Genomic DNA, 15,698 nt, shown 5'->3' with positions numbered 1-15,698 from the left:
CGATTTCTGCGGAAGCAGTGCTCCAAGAAGTGAGAACGTCAGCAGAGAAGCTCCTTGAAAATGGCACTTTTGTTGAGGTATTAACAGGCGAGAAGAGCAACCTCACGCGTGAGTTAAACAAGTACAAAGCCGTAACTTTGGACACACTCAACCGCCTCAACCCCGCGATCTTTCTACGTGTGGTTGCGAATGCCTTTATATATTTGTGGCAGTTTAGTCTTATTGGTACGAAGGACATTGATGCTCACTTCTTGGTTTATAATTCTTTTATTAGTTTAGTTATGAAGTTAATGGTCGGGATGTGCACACTGACTGTGCATGTACATACATATTCACCGAATTGTGTGCAGCAGTCGTAAATTCATATCTTGTGATGTCAATGTCATGCATGTCATCGTGGCCGATATCGAAGCTCCCATATACCCGTGTGCCTACAGTGTTCAGCATAGATTTGACTTCCTGTTGTGTGTACTTAATTAAGAGTTGATATGTTAAGCCCAGTGCATAAGCGCACGCGTTTTACAGCATTTTTCACGTCTGCGTTCCGCGAGTGGGATTTAGCAACTGGATTTCGTAAGTTCTGTCGCAAGTAGTCTGAACTGCCGTGTAGTTTCTCGACACGTTTTACGCAGTCGTTCTTCTTTAATTTTGCCTGTTGAGAAATCAGAATTTCGTCCTTGGGTAAAGTGAATAAACTGTTCGCAATCTTTATCGCGAGTGTTGGAGTCAAGGACACAAATAAAAATAACTATGACTACAGCTCCTAGCAGTATTTATTATCTGTAGCGCATATGGCGCACCGTAAATCCCTACTCGTGGTACGCCCTATGCGGTGCACATAATTGTTCGTCTATGCCACGGTAAGTCGAAGACAATGGTACAATGCCTCTAAGTGTCGAGGAAATGTACGTGGAATTTTAGATCTCACTTCTGGGTCAATACAGCGCAGAAATCGATCCTGGTGAAGTAGCAGGTTCCTGAGGAGGTCTTTTTCTTGACAATCAAATCTTTTCAACAAACTGTGGCAGCTTAGAGACAGCGGAGCGCATATTCTTGAATTCCCCGCGTCCCACGACTAGAGACAATTTTTTGAGCGACAAATGCACATGATTTGCCACGATCCCGTAACGTTACACAGCATCTTAGGTCCAATGCCCGGCCCATCAAAAAAAAAAAAAAAACGGCGACTTTTGGATTTATAGTTCAAATACCTGTCAGAAATTATTCTAATCGGAAAGCTTCCACCATTTCTTATAGAAAAGCCTAAACTTACTCGCATTTTATATTTATTTTTATTCTGTTCTCTTTTCTCACTCTACTCTGCAATCTTGAACAGAGAGCGGTTCGCGTTTCATTTGACAACAATGGTACATTCGGAGGGCAAAGAAAACAGGACTTGGTATAATTTAAAAACGCCTGTTTATTTTGATATTATAGAACTACCTCTTTTTTCTTGAAGTTAAAAGATATGAGCTGTCGCAATTGTAAAGGTGATCTTATTGCCATTTCTTGCGGTTGGATTGACAGCGAAGAGTTAGTACGATTTTTTACAATTATCACATCGCTCACCGCAACAACTACTGCGCATGTTTTCGAGTGCCCGTAATACCTCAGTGAAGCATTATTTCTTTACGCATCGAATTGTGAAATAGCGCGTTTACTTAATAGGCCGATATATTGAATATACTGGATATATTGATTTCAATGGATGCCTGAACTGTGGATAACCAGACACAACATATCCGAAAAACACATTGAGTATGCTATCGCAAGACTAGTTAGGAATATTAACATCAAATTATTGCCGACTGATATGACCGCAACGCTTGACCCTAAGTCGTTTCTTTTGTCTTTATTCGTCGCACTTCCATGAAGGGACCCAACCGCAGTTTGATTTAGTTCTGTAGGTAGTGTACCAGCTAGGACTGAAGATGGAATGCTTGTTTTTGTTTCATTGGGAGCGGTTGCTCGTTTTGGGACCGGATGATCACTGGCATCTGTGCCGATTGACGTCTTTATTTCATTGCCGCCTCCTACTTCACTGCCTTGATTCGATGGAGCAACTTCAACGTTCACCTCCTGGTGTGTGGAACTTAGAGGTCTGTGCGTGCCGGTGCGGTTAAGCGTCTCCGTTGCCTTATCTACGAGCGCAATGTCTGGGGGATTCATGAACCGAGCAGGTTCTGTGAGAGGGCCGGGAGTCGTTACCAGATTGGTCGCTGCAGTGGGGACGGCCGACCCTGTCGTACTTTCGTGAGAAGTACCTGCATTGTGACTTAGTTCGGTAGGTGGTGTACCAGATAGGACTGCAGAAGGGAGGCGTGTATTTGTTTCGTCGGGAGTGGATGCTGTTTTCGGGACCGGTTGATCAGTCGTATTTGTGCCGAGTGGCGTCTTTGTTTCAATGCCGCCTCCTACATCACTGCTTTGAATCGCTGGAGCAACTTCTAGGTTCGGCTCGTATCGTATGGAACTTAGAGGTATGTGCGTGTCCGTGCGGTTAAGTGTCTCCGTTGAATTATCTGCATGTGCAACGTCTGGAGGATTCATGAGCGGATCAGGTTTTGTGTGAGGGCCGGGAGTTGTTATTACATTGGTCGCTGCAGTGGGGACGGCCGACATTGTCATACTTTCGTCAGAAGTACCTGTAGTGTGACTTAGTTCGGTCGGTGGTGTAACAGCGAGGACTGAAGGTGGAACGCCTGTTTTTCCTTCATCGGGAGTGGATGCTGGTTTAGGGACCGGTTGATCACTGGTATCTGTGCCGAGCGGCGTCTTTGTTTCATTGCCGCCTCCTGCATAACTGACTTGAATCGCTGGAGCAACTTCAACGTTCGGCTCGTGTTGTATGGAACTCAGAGGAATGTGCGTGCCGGTGCGGTTAAGCGTCTCCGTCGCATTAGCTGCATGTGAAACGTCTGGGGGATTGAGTAGCGTAGGTTTTTCGGTAAGAGCGTTAGGAGACGTTACTAGAGTCGTCACTGCAGTGGGGACAGCCGACTCTTTCGTACTTTCGTGAGGATTAGTACCTGCAGTATGACTTAGTTCCGTAGGTGGTGTAACAGCGAGGACTGAAGGTGGAACGCCTGTTTTTGTTTCATCGGGACCGGATGCTGGTATCGGGGCCGGACGCTCACTGGTATCTGTGCCGATTGGCGTCTTTGTTGCATTGCCGCCTCCTACCTCACTGCCTTGAATCGCTGAAGCAACTTCTAGGTTCGGCTCGTGTTGTATAGAACTAAGAGGACTGTGCGTGCCGGTGCGGTTAAGCGTCTCCGTTGCATTACCTGCATGTGCAACGTCTGGGGCATTCATGAGCGTAGGTTTTTCGGTAAGAGTGTCAGGAGACGTTACTAGTGGCGTCACTGCAGTGGGTACAGTCGACTCTTTCGTACTTTGGTGAGGGTTAGTACCTGGAGTGTGACTTAGTTCCGTAGGTGGTGTAACAGCGAGGACTGAAGGTGGAACGCCTGTTTTCGTTTCATCGGTAGCGGATGCTGGTTTAGGGACCGGTTGATCACTGGTATCTGTGCCGAGTGGCGTGTTTGTTTCATTGCCGCCTCCTACATCACTGACTTGAATCACTGAAGCAACTTCAACGTTCGGCTCGTGTTGTATCGAACTTCGAGGTCTGCGCGTGTCGGTGGGATTAAGCGTCTCCGTTGCATTATCCACATGTGCAACGTCTGGGAGATTCATGAGCGGACGAGGTTTTGTGAGAGGGCCGGGAGTCATTACAAGATTGGTCGCTGCAGTGGGCACGGCCGACTCTGTCGTACTTCCGTGAGAAGTACCTGCAGTGTGACTTAGTTCGGTAGGTGGTGTACCAGATAAGACTGCAGGTGGAAGGCCTGTTTTTGTTTCATCTGGACCGGATGCTGGTATCGGGGCCGGACGTTCACTGGTATCTGTGCCGATTGGCGTCTGTGTTGCATTGCCGCCTCCTACCTCATTGCCTTGAATCGCTGGAGTGACTTCTAGGTTCGGCTCGTGTTGTATAGAACTTAGAGGTCTGTGCGTTCCGGTGCGGTTAAGCGTCACCGTTGCATTATCTGCATGTGCAACGTCTAGGGGATTCAGGAGCGTAGGGTTTTCGGTAAGAGAGTCGGGGGACGTTACTAGAGTCGTCACTGCAGTGGGGACAGCCGACTCTTTCGTACTTTCGTGAGGATTAGTACCTGCAGTGTGACTTACTTCCGTAGGTGGTGTAACAGCGAGGACTGAAGGCGGAACGCCCGTTTTTGTTTCATCGGGAGCGGATGCTGTCTTCGGGACCGGTTGATCACTGCTGCCGAGTGGCGTCTTTGTTTCATTGCCAACTCCTACCTTACTGGTTTGAATCGCTGGAGCAACATCTAGGTTCGGCTCGTGTTGTATGGAACTAAGAGGACTGTGCGTGCCGGTGCGGTTAAGCGTCTCCGTTGTATCATGTGCATGTGCAACTTCTGGGGGATTCATGAGCGGATCAGGTTTTGTGAGAGGGCCGGGAGTCGTTACTAGATTGGTCGCTACAGTGGGGACGGCCGACCCTGTCGTACTTTCGTGAGAAGTACCTGCAGTGTGACTTAGTTCGATGGGTGGTGTACCAGGTAGGACTGAAGGTGGAAGTACTATTTTTGTTCCATCGGGAGTGTATGCTGGTTTAGGGACCGGTTGATCACTGGTATCTGTGCCGAGTGGCGTCTTTGTTTCTTTGCTGCCTCCTACATCACTGCCTTGAATCGATGGAGGAACTTCTAAATTCTGCTCGTGTGGTATGGAACTTAGAGTTCTGTGCGTGTCGCTGCGGTTAAGCGTCTCCGTTGCATTATGCACATGTGCAATGTCTGGGGGATTCATGAACCGAGCAGGTTCTGTGAGAGGGCCGGGAGTCGTTACAAGATTCGTCGCTGCAGTGGGTACGGCCGACTCTGTCGTACTTTCGTGAGAAGTGCCTCTAGTGTGACTTAGTTCGGTAGGGGGTGTAACAGCGTGAACTAAAGTTGGAATGCTTGTTTTTGTTTCATCGGGACCGGATGCTTGTTTCGGGGCCGGACGGTCACTGGTATCTGTGCCGATTGGCGTTTTTGTTTCATTGACGCCTCCTACCTGACCGCCTTGAATCGCTGGAGCAACTTCTAGGTTCGGCTCGTGTTGTGTGGAACTTAGAGGTCTGTGCGTGCTGGTGCGGTTAAGCGTCTCCGTTGCATTATCTGGATGTGCAACGTGAGGGAGATACCGGAGCGTAGCTGTTTCGCTAAGAGTGTCAGGAGTCGTTACTAGAGCCGTCACGACAGTGGGGACAGCCGACTCTTTCGTATTTTCGTGAGGATTAGTACCTGCAGTGTGACTTAGTTCGCCAGGTGGTGGAACAGCGAGGACATAAGGTGGAAAGCCTGTTTTTGTTTCATCGGTAGCGGATGCTGGTTTAGGGACCGGTTGATCACTGGTATCTGTGCCGAGTGGCGTCTTTGTTTCATTGCCGCCTCCTACATCACTGACTTGAATCGCTGGAGCAACTTCAACGTTCGGCTCATGTTGTATGGAACTTACAGTTATGTGCGTGTCGGTGCGATTAAGGGTCTCCGTTACATTATCTGCGTGTGCAACGTCTGGGGGATTCAGGAGCGTAGCTGTTTCCGTAAGAGTGTCAGGAGTCGTTACTAGAGTCGTCATTGCAGTGGGGACAGCCGACTCTTTCGTACTTTCATGAGGATTAGTACCTGCAGTGTGATTTAGTTCGATGGGTGGTGTACCAGGTAGGACTGAAGGTGGAATGACTGTTTTTGTTCCATCGGGAGTGGATGCTGGTTTAGGGACCGGTTGATCACTGGTATCTGTGCCGAGTGGCGTCTGTGTTTCTTTGCTAGCTCCTACATCACTGCCTTGAATCGATGGAGGAACTTCTAAATTCTGCTCGTGTCGTATGGAACTTAGTGGTGTGTGCGTGCCGGTGCGGTTAAGTATCTCCGTTGCATTATCTGCATGTGCAACGTCTGGAGGATTCGTGAGCGGCTCAGGTTTTGTCAGAGGTTCAGGAGCCGTTACTGGAGTGGTCATTGGAGTGGGGACGGCCGACTCTGTCGTACTTTCATGAGGAAAAGTGCCTGCAGTGTGACTCAGTTCGGTAGGTGTTGTACCAGATAGGACAGAAGGTGAAACGCCTGTTTTTGTTTCATCGGGAGTGGATGCTGGTTTAGGGACCGGTTGATCACTGGTATCTGTGCCGAATGGCGTCTTTGTTTCTTTGCCGCCTTCTACATCACTGCCTTGAATCGCTGGAGCAACTTCTAAATTCTGCTCGTTTGGTATGGAACTTAGAGTTCTGTGCGTGTCGTCGCGGTTAAGCGTCTCCGTTGCATTATGCACATGTGCGATGTCTGGGGGATTCATGAGCGGATGAGGTATTGTGAGAGGGCCGGGAGTCGTTACAAGATTGGTCGCTGCAGTGGGTACGGCCGACTCTGTCGTACTTTTGTGAGATGTGCCTGTAGTGTGACTTGGTTCGGTAGGTGGTGTAACAGCGTGGACTAAAGTTGGAATGCTTGTTTTTGTTTCATCGGGTCCGCCGGATGCTTGTTTCAGGGCCGGACGGTCACTGGTATCTGTGCCGATTGGCGTTTTTGTTTTATTGCCGCCTCCTACCTGACCGCCTTGAATCGCTGGAGCAACTTCCAGGATCGGCTCGTGTTGTGTGGAACTTAGAGGTCTGTGTGTGCTGGTCTGGTTAAGCGTCTCCGTTGCATTATCTGGATGTGGAACGTTAGGGAGATTCCGGAGCGTAGCTGTTTCGCTAAGAGTGTCAGGAGTCGTTACTAGAGCCGTCACGGCAGTGGGGACAGCCGACTCTTTCGTATTTTCATGAGGATTAGTACCTGCAGTGTGACTTAGTTCGGCAGGTGGTGGAACAGCGAGGACATAAGGTGGAAAGCCTGTTTTTGTTTCATTGGTAGCGGATGCTGGTTTAGGGACCGGTTGATCACTGGTATCTGTGCCGAGTGGCGTCTTTGTTTCATTGCCGACTCCTACGTCACTGACTTGAATCGCTGGAGCAACTTCAACGTTCGGCTCATGTTGTATGGAACTTCGAGGTCTGTGCGTGTCGGTGCGGTTAAGCGTTTCCGTTGCATTATCTGCATGTGCAACGTCTGGTGGGTTCGTGAGCGGATCAGGTTTTGTGAGAGGTTCAGGAGTCGTTACTGGAGTGGTCACTGGAGTGGGGACGGCCGACTTTGCCGTGCTTTCATGAGGAAAAGTACCTGCGGTGTGACTCAGTTGGGTAGGTGGTATACCAGATAGGACTGAAGGTGGAAGGCCTGTTTTTGTTTCATCGGGAGTGGATGCTGTTTTCTGGACCGGTTGATCCCTGGTATGTGTGCCGAGTGGCGTCTTTGTTTCATTGCTAGCTCCTACATCACTGCCTTGAATCGCTGGAGCAACTTCTAAATTCTGCTCGTGTGGTATGGAACTTAGAGTTCTGTGCGTGTCGCTGCGGTTAAGCGTCTCCGTTGCATTATGCACATGTGCAATGTCTGGGGGATTCATGAACCGAGCAGGTTCTGTGAGAGGGCCGGGAGTCGTTACAAGATTCGTCGCTGCAGTGGGTACGGCCGACTCTGTCGTACTTTCGTGAGAAGTGCCTCTAGTGTGACTTAGTTCGGTAGGGGGTGTAACAGCGTGAACTAAAGTTGGAATGCTTGTTTTTGTTTCATCGGGACCGGATGCTTGTTTCGGGGCCGGACGGTCACTGGTATCTGTGCCGATTGGCGTTTTTGTTTCATTGACGCCTCCTACCTGACTGCCTTGAATTGCTGGAGCAACTTCTTCTTGGTTCGGCTCGTGTTGTATGGAACTCAGAGGACTGTGCGTGCTGGTGCCGTTAAGCGTCTCCGTTGCATTATCTGGATGTGCAACGTGAGGGAGATTCCGGAGCGTAGCTGTTTCGGTAAGAGTGTCAGGAGTCGTTACTAGAGTCGTCACGGCAGTGGGGACAGCCGACTCTTTCGTGCTTTCGTGAGGATTATTACCTGCAGTGTGAATTAGTTCGGTAGGTGGTGTAACACCGAGGACTGAAGATGGAACGCCTGTTTTTGTGTCCTCTGGACTGTGCGCGGGTGTCGGGACTGGATAACCACTGGCATTTGTGCTCATTTTTGTTTCTAACATGCCTTCTTGTGCTTTTTCTACAGGTGTTAGTGCTGTAGAACTCACAGGCGTTTCGTCCTTGAAATTAAGAAGAAGCTTATCAGTTTTAGCGTTGTCGCTAGACCTTTCGAACGGAAAGGGTGGCGGTCTGAGACCTGTGGTGGTCGTGTTTTGATCATGTGCGCTTGAGGTAAGCGCTGGTTGTGTGTTAGTGTGCTTGTTTATATATGTGGAACCTTGTTTCGCACGTTTTTCTTGGGGATGTGATGGTTGCACAGTTTTTATTTCCCTGTGGGGCAAGCCACTGGCTGTCTTATTCAGAACTGTTGTTTCTGCAGCTGTGCTCTCTTCTATGTGTGTACCATGGATACCACTCCTCCCTAGTTTCGTTACAGCGACATTTGTGGACCCTACCGTGCTGTCTTCTAAACTACCGTTTCCATAATTTGTTCCCTTTGTCGAGTTGTCGGTGTGGGCAAGTACAGTGGCTTCCAGTCTAGTAGTGTTTGTAGACTTGAACTCTGACAGGTGTGGGTCTTCAGCGGTGACTGCGTTGGTCTTTTCGGTCGATGTATGCCCATTGGTTTGAGTAACACTCAACAGGGACCCTGCAACAGTGTTCCGAAATGAAATAGTAAGTTTAATTAATACCGCAGAGATAGTCTATTTTCGTTATTAAGTACCGTGAGGAGTCTGTAAGAAAAACATATAACCTATTCTCGATATCTTACATAGGACTGCGGGCGCACCCTTGTTGTTTTTGAAGAGAATATAATGCTGATTTTTGCACGGTAATATTAAGCCTGCTGTAAACGTCATATTGGACCTCACTGCCGATATTTATTATTGCGAGCGTTAGCCAACAGTACTCCTGTTCGAACTCATTACAGTGGAGTAAATGTCGAAATCGCCACGGATAACCTGCACTGCGTTGCAGTGTATCCTTAGTATTTGGAAGTAAGCTATATGCGTCCCTTGAGAGGAAGCTTTAGTTCGGGAGTTCCGATATAAATACATGGGAACGAAGAAAGATGTTTTCCCCGCATCCACTGTGCGATTTGGATGAGGTTTGTTGCATTTCAACTACAATAAATCTAGTTACTCTATTAAGCCGATATTTTATTTTGGCCCGCAGTGTTCTCCTAAGTATAGTTCTAATATTTTTAAATTGTTAACAAATAATGTGATGTGTTTGCAACTGTGTAAATCATCTGTGAATAATGATGCCGGAGTTCTGCAAACTCACCTACTGAGACACCTAGAGCCCACAAAATTCATGCGCCATAAGCTGCTCTAACATATACGACAGGCTTTTTAGAAGTACTTTCGCAGAAACTCTATATATATTGTGATAATCACGTGTAAGCTGTAATTTCCAACATTCTAGTTTGTCTACTTTAGGTGCTTTAACACATGGAGTTTGCGGATCTGCGATACCCGTTCTTATTCGAATGTCACGGATTGTTAAATTTGTTGCATCTATTTAAGTTACGGATTTCCGAAAATGTTTGTTAAGAATTTACGTTTTAAATAAGGAATTTGAGGCAATTCTGTAACAAGTTGGCCTGGCGGTTGTTTCATGAAAGCATTTCTGCGTTTTACATATTATCCAATAGGAACATCTGAGTTGGCCCCGAGCTCTGAAGCTTTCCCTTATGCAGCAATGTTTCTGGCATAACTTAGTACGGCTAACCTTGCTCAAGAACCTTGAAAAAGAAATGCTTGGTAGCGCTTCAGCACTTTGGCACTGTAGAGACGGAAGCAAGGTATCGCATTTACTCCCGGAGCAGCGCGACAGGCTCAGAAAACGGAGACGTGTGACTACGAAAGCCTCTACGAAAGAAAACAAAAACTAATAAACTGCAGAAACAAATATGAGTGTTTCTCTACACTTACATTAGTATGCACAAGCTAAAATTACCTTTTTCGAGACAGCAAGTATCACTATGAGAGCAAATATTGCTACGCATGCGTTAATATTTTGAATAATTGCTTGTTTTGTAGGAGCGCCGTTGAAATTATTGATACGATCGCCTATCTGGCTTGATATAGGAAATACAGTATTTTTTCTTTGGTGTCACATATAAAAGCGCAGCACTTGCGGTCGACGTGTTTGACTAGATTTTTGTCAATCCTTTTTGGTATTTATTTATTGCAGTCGTACTGAACTTCGGGGGACGAGGCTTTGTTAAGCTGTCAATAAGCATATTTTTCCTCACTCCACATTTTGCCGTTGGAGACGCGGTACTCATTTCATTTAAGAAACTTGTAATTGTCACGATGTCGTCGCTGTTTTGCGACACGTGCTTTAGCAGTATGCGAAATACTTGCAAACGTTTGGCCAATTCGATACACAAGCGAGTCTATTCAGGTTCCACGCGTGACGATAGCCTTATGCTACGAAGTGCAATGCTCGAGGATATTAGGGACTGCTCGCGAATGTACGCGTGTAAAGATAGTGGAAAAACTTCCTTTGCAACTTTCCACTCGACGACAGCCAATCGTGCACGCCGCTATCGTCGCACATACGTTCTTTTGCCGACCGAAAATTTTAATTCTTTATTTGACCTCGTCTGCAGTTTTGTTCCTGACAATTCTGACAACCTTTCTGACTGTCACTAAGCCGAAGAACGGGCTTAAATTGATAAGCTGCTTGACAGCAACTGAGGGAGTTAGACCGCAGCTTCACCTCGCTTTCTTTTTCGTTTAGTCATAATAAAAAAAAATCATTTATAGTGCAAGTCCAACAGGAAAATATTTTTTTGCTCACAAGGCCGCCCTCGAAGACCAACTCTGGGCCGTCCAGCGGGCCGAAGAAGCCGCCAGAGCTCAAGGACTTGTAGCCGACACCTAGGCAGGGGTATTCGCCCAAATCCCCGAATAACTCGCCGGATTATAAATAAAGTTATCGTTCGTTGCCCACAAGGACAACTGCTGACCCCTCACACCAACTTGCAACACCGCCACTGGTATTCACTGTTAAATATAAAGGGAGACGTCATGTCTTATTTACAGCACTAAAGCCTAACTTATGGCTTAAATTTGCCATAAAGGCTGCGCAAGAACAAACATCCATCCCTTTGTCCCGCAACGCAACCTACCGGTTCTTGACTTAACTGTCCGCGCGCAGCGAGGGAAGAACTGGTTTGCGGTGATCAGAATATAAATTTCACTCGTGATTTTCGCTTCAAATGATGAATCAAATATAAAGTTAGTCCAATATACAGTCGTAATTGTTTTGTAAGCCTTGGAGATTGTACGTGCCTTGCGGCCAGTCAACCAGCAGGCTAGTTACCACAAACCGGGATTCTCGACAAGAAGAACGACGCGTGGTCGGAGACCACCGCCATCTTCGGCAGCTAACAGCGCCACGAGGAACTAGCAGGGGGGTGCTATTCAGACCCGATTCTGGACTTGCATTCCGCCGATAAGCGCAAGTGTTCCAAAACTCTCCGAGCTTCCGTCGAACTTTCTTTTCTATCCCCTTGAATCGTTTGTGCGTTGATTATTACATATTCGTTTGCTGTGATTCATTCCCATGTATGTCTGTCGCGTTTCTTTCCGTCTGCACTTGTTCATTTGCTCACAATTTTTACTTTTTTGTCAATAGCAAATCTACACGTGGTGGGCTAGTTTGTTTTTGTTTTACCTTTAGCAAAATCTTTGTGCGTTCTTTTTTTTTAATGTTGACTGTTGCGTAAACTCCTTGTAAATACACTGCTAGGTGTTTCTCGCCACCTCCTGTCTCATCCCTCTGGTCCATAGTTCATCAAGCGTAGACCTATCACCGGTCAGCAGTCGAATCTACATTCAGGTTGGATTCGCATTGCGGAACGGATCGCTTAATCAGTCCGCAGATGAGTGTCACGTGGGTGAGCTGCATCGAATGGTGCCGCAAGAAGGTCGCAAGCGACTTCCTTATATGAGGAGTGATTCGAGTCAAACTTATGGATGGGTGTATAAAACCGGCGGTGCGTCGTGTGAATGCAACTTTATACACGCATGCGGCATGTGTTTGTCGCCCAAACTCCTTCGCTCCGTAGAGTACATCAAGTTAACCATCGTCTTTTGACATAGCGTGAACAAAAAACATTGTGAGAGAGGGCTTTCCTGCCTCGGTCCCACAGCACAGCAGCCCGATGTTAGTTCAGAACCAGGGCTTGGAAAGACAAACGGATGTACACATCCAAGCAGGCGCTGTGAATACGGCGAGCCCATCTGGCTGCAAAACAGAAAATAAGACGCGCAGTTTGAACTTGTAACAAGTAAAAAACAAAAATGAAACAAAAAAGGAGACCAGTACGAAATAGTTTTATGAAGATGCGTTTGGTAAGGAGTGCAAGTACGAACACAATCGTGTCACACACACGCGCGCGCGCACGCAAATTATTTTTTTAAATTTACCATCCTACTCGGTATACGTTTATTTTCTCAATCTTGCTTCACTTTCTAACAGGTTTTGAGAAGCTGTATATTTGTGCTTTAAATCTTTTCTGTTTCTTTTCTATGTATTTCATTTGCTAATCACATGTTGAAATAGCATGTCTCCTTATTTCCTGTTTTGCGGGAAGATGGGCTTGCCGTATAGTCAGCGCCTTCTTGCATATGTGAATCCGCTTCTGTTTTTACCAGCCCCTCTTCTAAGCCAACAACGGCAATCTTACCGGTTGCCTCTGTATGATATCTAATCACATCTCTTCCTTGATGCGCTGGAAGATTTAGACGTCAGTGGCCAGCTGTATGCATGGATAGTCAGCTATCTCAGTGGCCGCACCGTGTATATGTCAACAATAATATAATAATAATCTTGATTTCTCTCTTTCCACAGAATACAGAATGAGAGCGGAAGTAAGGATAAAAGCCGCATGCAGCGGCTTGAGAGACCCCATTACGCCCCACATGACAGTATGGCGAGGAAACAGCTTAGTTATGACAAACGCAGAGAAATGCTGAAAACATTTGAATACATTCTGAATTTGCAAAAGTACAAGGGCAAAAATATGACAAGTGATGGCGACACCGGCCAGTACAGTATCCACCAAGGTGTTGTACAGGTTGGAGTTCTCAGTCCAACTGCCTTCAATGTTACATTCACTAGTCTTGCATGCGAACTTTCTAACACGGTAATTATTAGCCCATATGAGGATGACATGTGCATATGGGCATCTGGAGCCACGCGTCCCCAAATGCGTGCTAGACTTCAACGTGCAGTGACAATCACAGCTAAGTATCTGCGGCGTCAAGGCCTTCAGCTCTCAACAGGAAAAGGTTCCGTGATTGCATTCACGCGGAAACGAATGACCGGGCATCCCATAATTGTGAATCAAACAGCGATACCTCAAGTAACACACCACATATTCCTTGGCGTAATCATAGACCGCGGGCTATCTTGGTCAAGACACGTCGCCGCACTGAAGTCAAAGCTGAGAAGTTTCGTTGGCGTCATTCGCGTCGATGCAGTTACAAGACCCTCGGAGTCGTCTTTATTCCAATTGTACCAAGCGCTAGTCAAAAGGTATATACGGTACAGCATGCCGGCGCTGCCAAGCATGGGACTTAGTTGTGTGCGCACGCTGGGGAGCATTCAAGCTCAAGCATTGCGCACATGCTTGGGCCTACCGCGATGCACGTTAACCAATGGAACAACAGCGGAAGCTCGTGCTTCTCCTATTGCTGTATACTTGCTCTGCGAGTCTCTTCGACTGCACCTCCGCGTGCTGACGCGACACAGACACCATCTTTTGTCATCGCTTCCTCTCACACACCCAGGTTGCAGCTTTTCAAGGACTCTATCGCGTCATCAAAATATTCTACCGTGAAGTCTTCCTCCCGACTGTATTCTGAGAATAAGCCCGTGGGTTCTGCCTGAACCGTTGGTTACTCTGCAGATCCCCGGAATTACAAAAAAAGTCATCCATTGCATCCATTGGCCTCAAGCAGCTTACTCTGTGTCACATTTATGTAGAGTACAGAGATACTCTACATGTGTATGCAGATGGCTCTGTCACACCTTATGCCTCCACTGCAGCCTTCGTCATCCCACATATGATCGTCTCACGGCAGTTTAAACTGGACCATAGGTCAACATCAACTGCCACAGAATTTGTTGCTATCCGGGAGGCACTTAGATTTCTCTCCGAGGAGCCGCCTCCTCGTGCATGGACGATATTCTGGGATTCCAAGCCAGCTCTTCAAACTCTTGACTGTGTCCTCAGAGGGGGCCCGTTTTATTCAATGGCTATACAAAAGGGTAGAGCATCTCGACCATGCAAATGAAAATGGCCACAATATCACCTTCCAGTGAGGATACCTTCACACTGTGGCGTGATAGGGAACGAACAGGCAGACGCTGAAGCGAAAGCTGCTTTAGATAATCATACTGAAGTACGCATCCCGCTCTCACGAACAGACACAAACGCCCTACTTCGTTGCGTTATACGCAATTGTTCGTTGGAGCACTGGAACAACCATATCGAGGACACAAGCGAGTGCATAAATGGGACCCAGAAATTGAATCCCCCCCCCATGCTTCAAAAGCTCTAAAGAAGCCAAAGAAGCATGGTGCACAGGATTCGCCTTGGTGTCACATTCCCAAAGCCTTATATATATATATATATATATATATATATATATATATATATATATATATATATGATTGCTTGCAGTGACACTAGCCCAAATTGTGAACACTGCCCGATGATGATGATGATATGTGGTTTTTTGTGGCGCAAGGGCCAGGTATGGCCAAAGAGCGCCATCGCTGATAATGTAGTGTTAAGCGCTGCTTGATTAGTTGCGATGATAGGATGTAACATGGCTGTAAAGTGGCCTAAAATCAATCGCTATCGTAGAAGCGTAAAACGATATATAGTATAAAATTATGATAGTGATATGTGGAGTGGTCTATGGGTACAGTACGAATGACAAGTGATCATGGAGCTAAAATGCAAGAGAATGGAAATAGCACGTATGCCTCCTTAAGGCCTTTGAGCCCAAAGGCGGTGAGGCAGGTGCTTTCTTTAGCGCAGCTACCGCAGCAGAAACCTCTGTTAAGAGGCCGTGCAACGGATTGCCTGGGGCTACAACATGAAAACTGCACATATTTTAAGAATTCCAACAATGTTTGATATTTAAAGAGAGGTTCTATACCTAAGATCATTAGAGGATGAAGTAGAATTTGCTGCCGGTGTGGTAATGGAAAATGCTTTTTCCAATTAGCGTTCAATTCAGTGCATTGCAGCAGGATGTGAAGCACGGTAAGTGGCTCACCACACTTACCACACGTGGGTCGATCACCACCGCACAAGAGGTAAGCGTGTGTACTGAATATGTGTCCTATCCTAAGTCTGCAAAGTGTTACTTCTGTGCGACGGTTCTTTGATACCGGCGGCCAGTTGCCAAGATACGGCTTGATAACATGTAGTTTGTTTTCTGTTGCTTTATCCCACAACCACTGCCAATAAGCCCTCAGCTTTTTCTTTAGGGTGGGCTTGAGGTCCATTACAAGGACAGTCGTGGAAGAGTTCGAAACGTTCGCGTGGGCGGATGTGGCTAGCTGGTCAGCCAACACGTTA

At 47.0% G+C, this 15,698-nt stretch overlaps 2 protein-coding genes across 2 annotated transcripts in view; both read right to left on the bottom strand.

Annotated features, from left to right (window-relative positions):
• Positions 1 to 256: 256 nt before the first annotated feature.
• On the bottom strand, positions 257 to 4,601 carry LOC125943795 (mucin-3A-like). The gene is made up of 3 exons (XM_049663316.1): positions 3,414 to 4,601; positions 2,837 to 3,029; positions 257 to 2,074 (listed from the first exon to the last, which is right to left on the bottom strand). The coding sequence occupies exons 1-3, from the start codon at positions 4,456 to 4,458 to the stop codon at positions 1,702 to 1,704; spliced, it is 1,611 nt and encodes a 536-aa protein (XP_049519273.1). The 5' UTR covers positions 4,459 to 4,601; the 3' UTR covers positions 257 to 1,701.
• Positions 4,602 to 4,835: 234 nt separating this feature from the next.
• Positions 4,836 to 15,698, bottom strand: part of LOC119444411 (uncharacterized) — a 105,541-nt gene continuing 94,678 nt past the window's right edge. Inside the window, exons 5-7 of the mRNA XM_049664583.1 lie at positions 8,007 to 8,732; positions 5,533 to 5,702; positions 4,836 to 4,853 (exon numbers count right to left, since the gene is read on the bottom strand). Coding sequence (XP_049520540.1) covers positions 4,836 to 4,853; positions 5,533 to 5,702; positions 8,007 to 8,732 — 914 coding nt within the window. The remainder of the gene's footprint in view (positions 4,854 to 5,532; positions 5,703 to 8,006; positions 8,733 to 15,698) is intronic.

Source organism: Dermacentor silvarum, chromosome 3 (assembly GCF_013339745.2).
Source record: "Dermacentor silvarum isolate Dsil-2018 chromosome 3, BIME_Dsil_1.4, whole genome shotgun sequence".
NCBI classification, from domain to species: domain Eukaryota; kingdom Metazoa; phylum Arthropoda; class Arachnida; order Ixodida; family Ixodidae; genus Dermacentor; species Dermacentor silvarum.
This window is presented reverse-complemented; position numbering and strand designations above follow the sequence as displayed.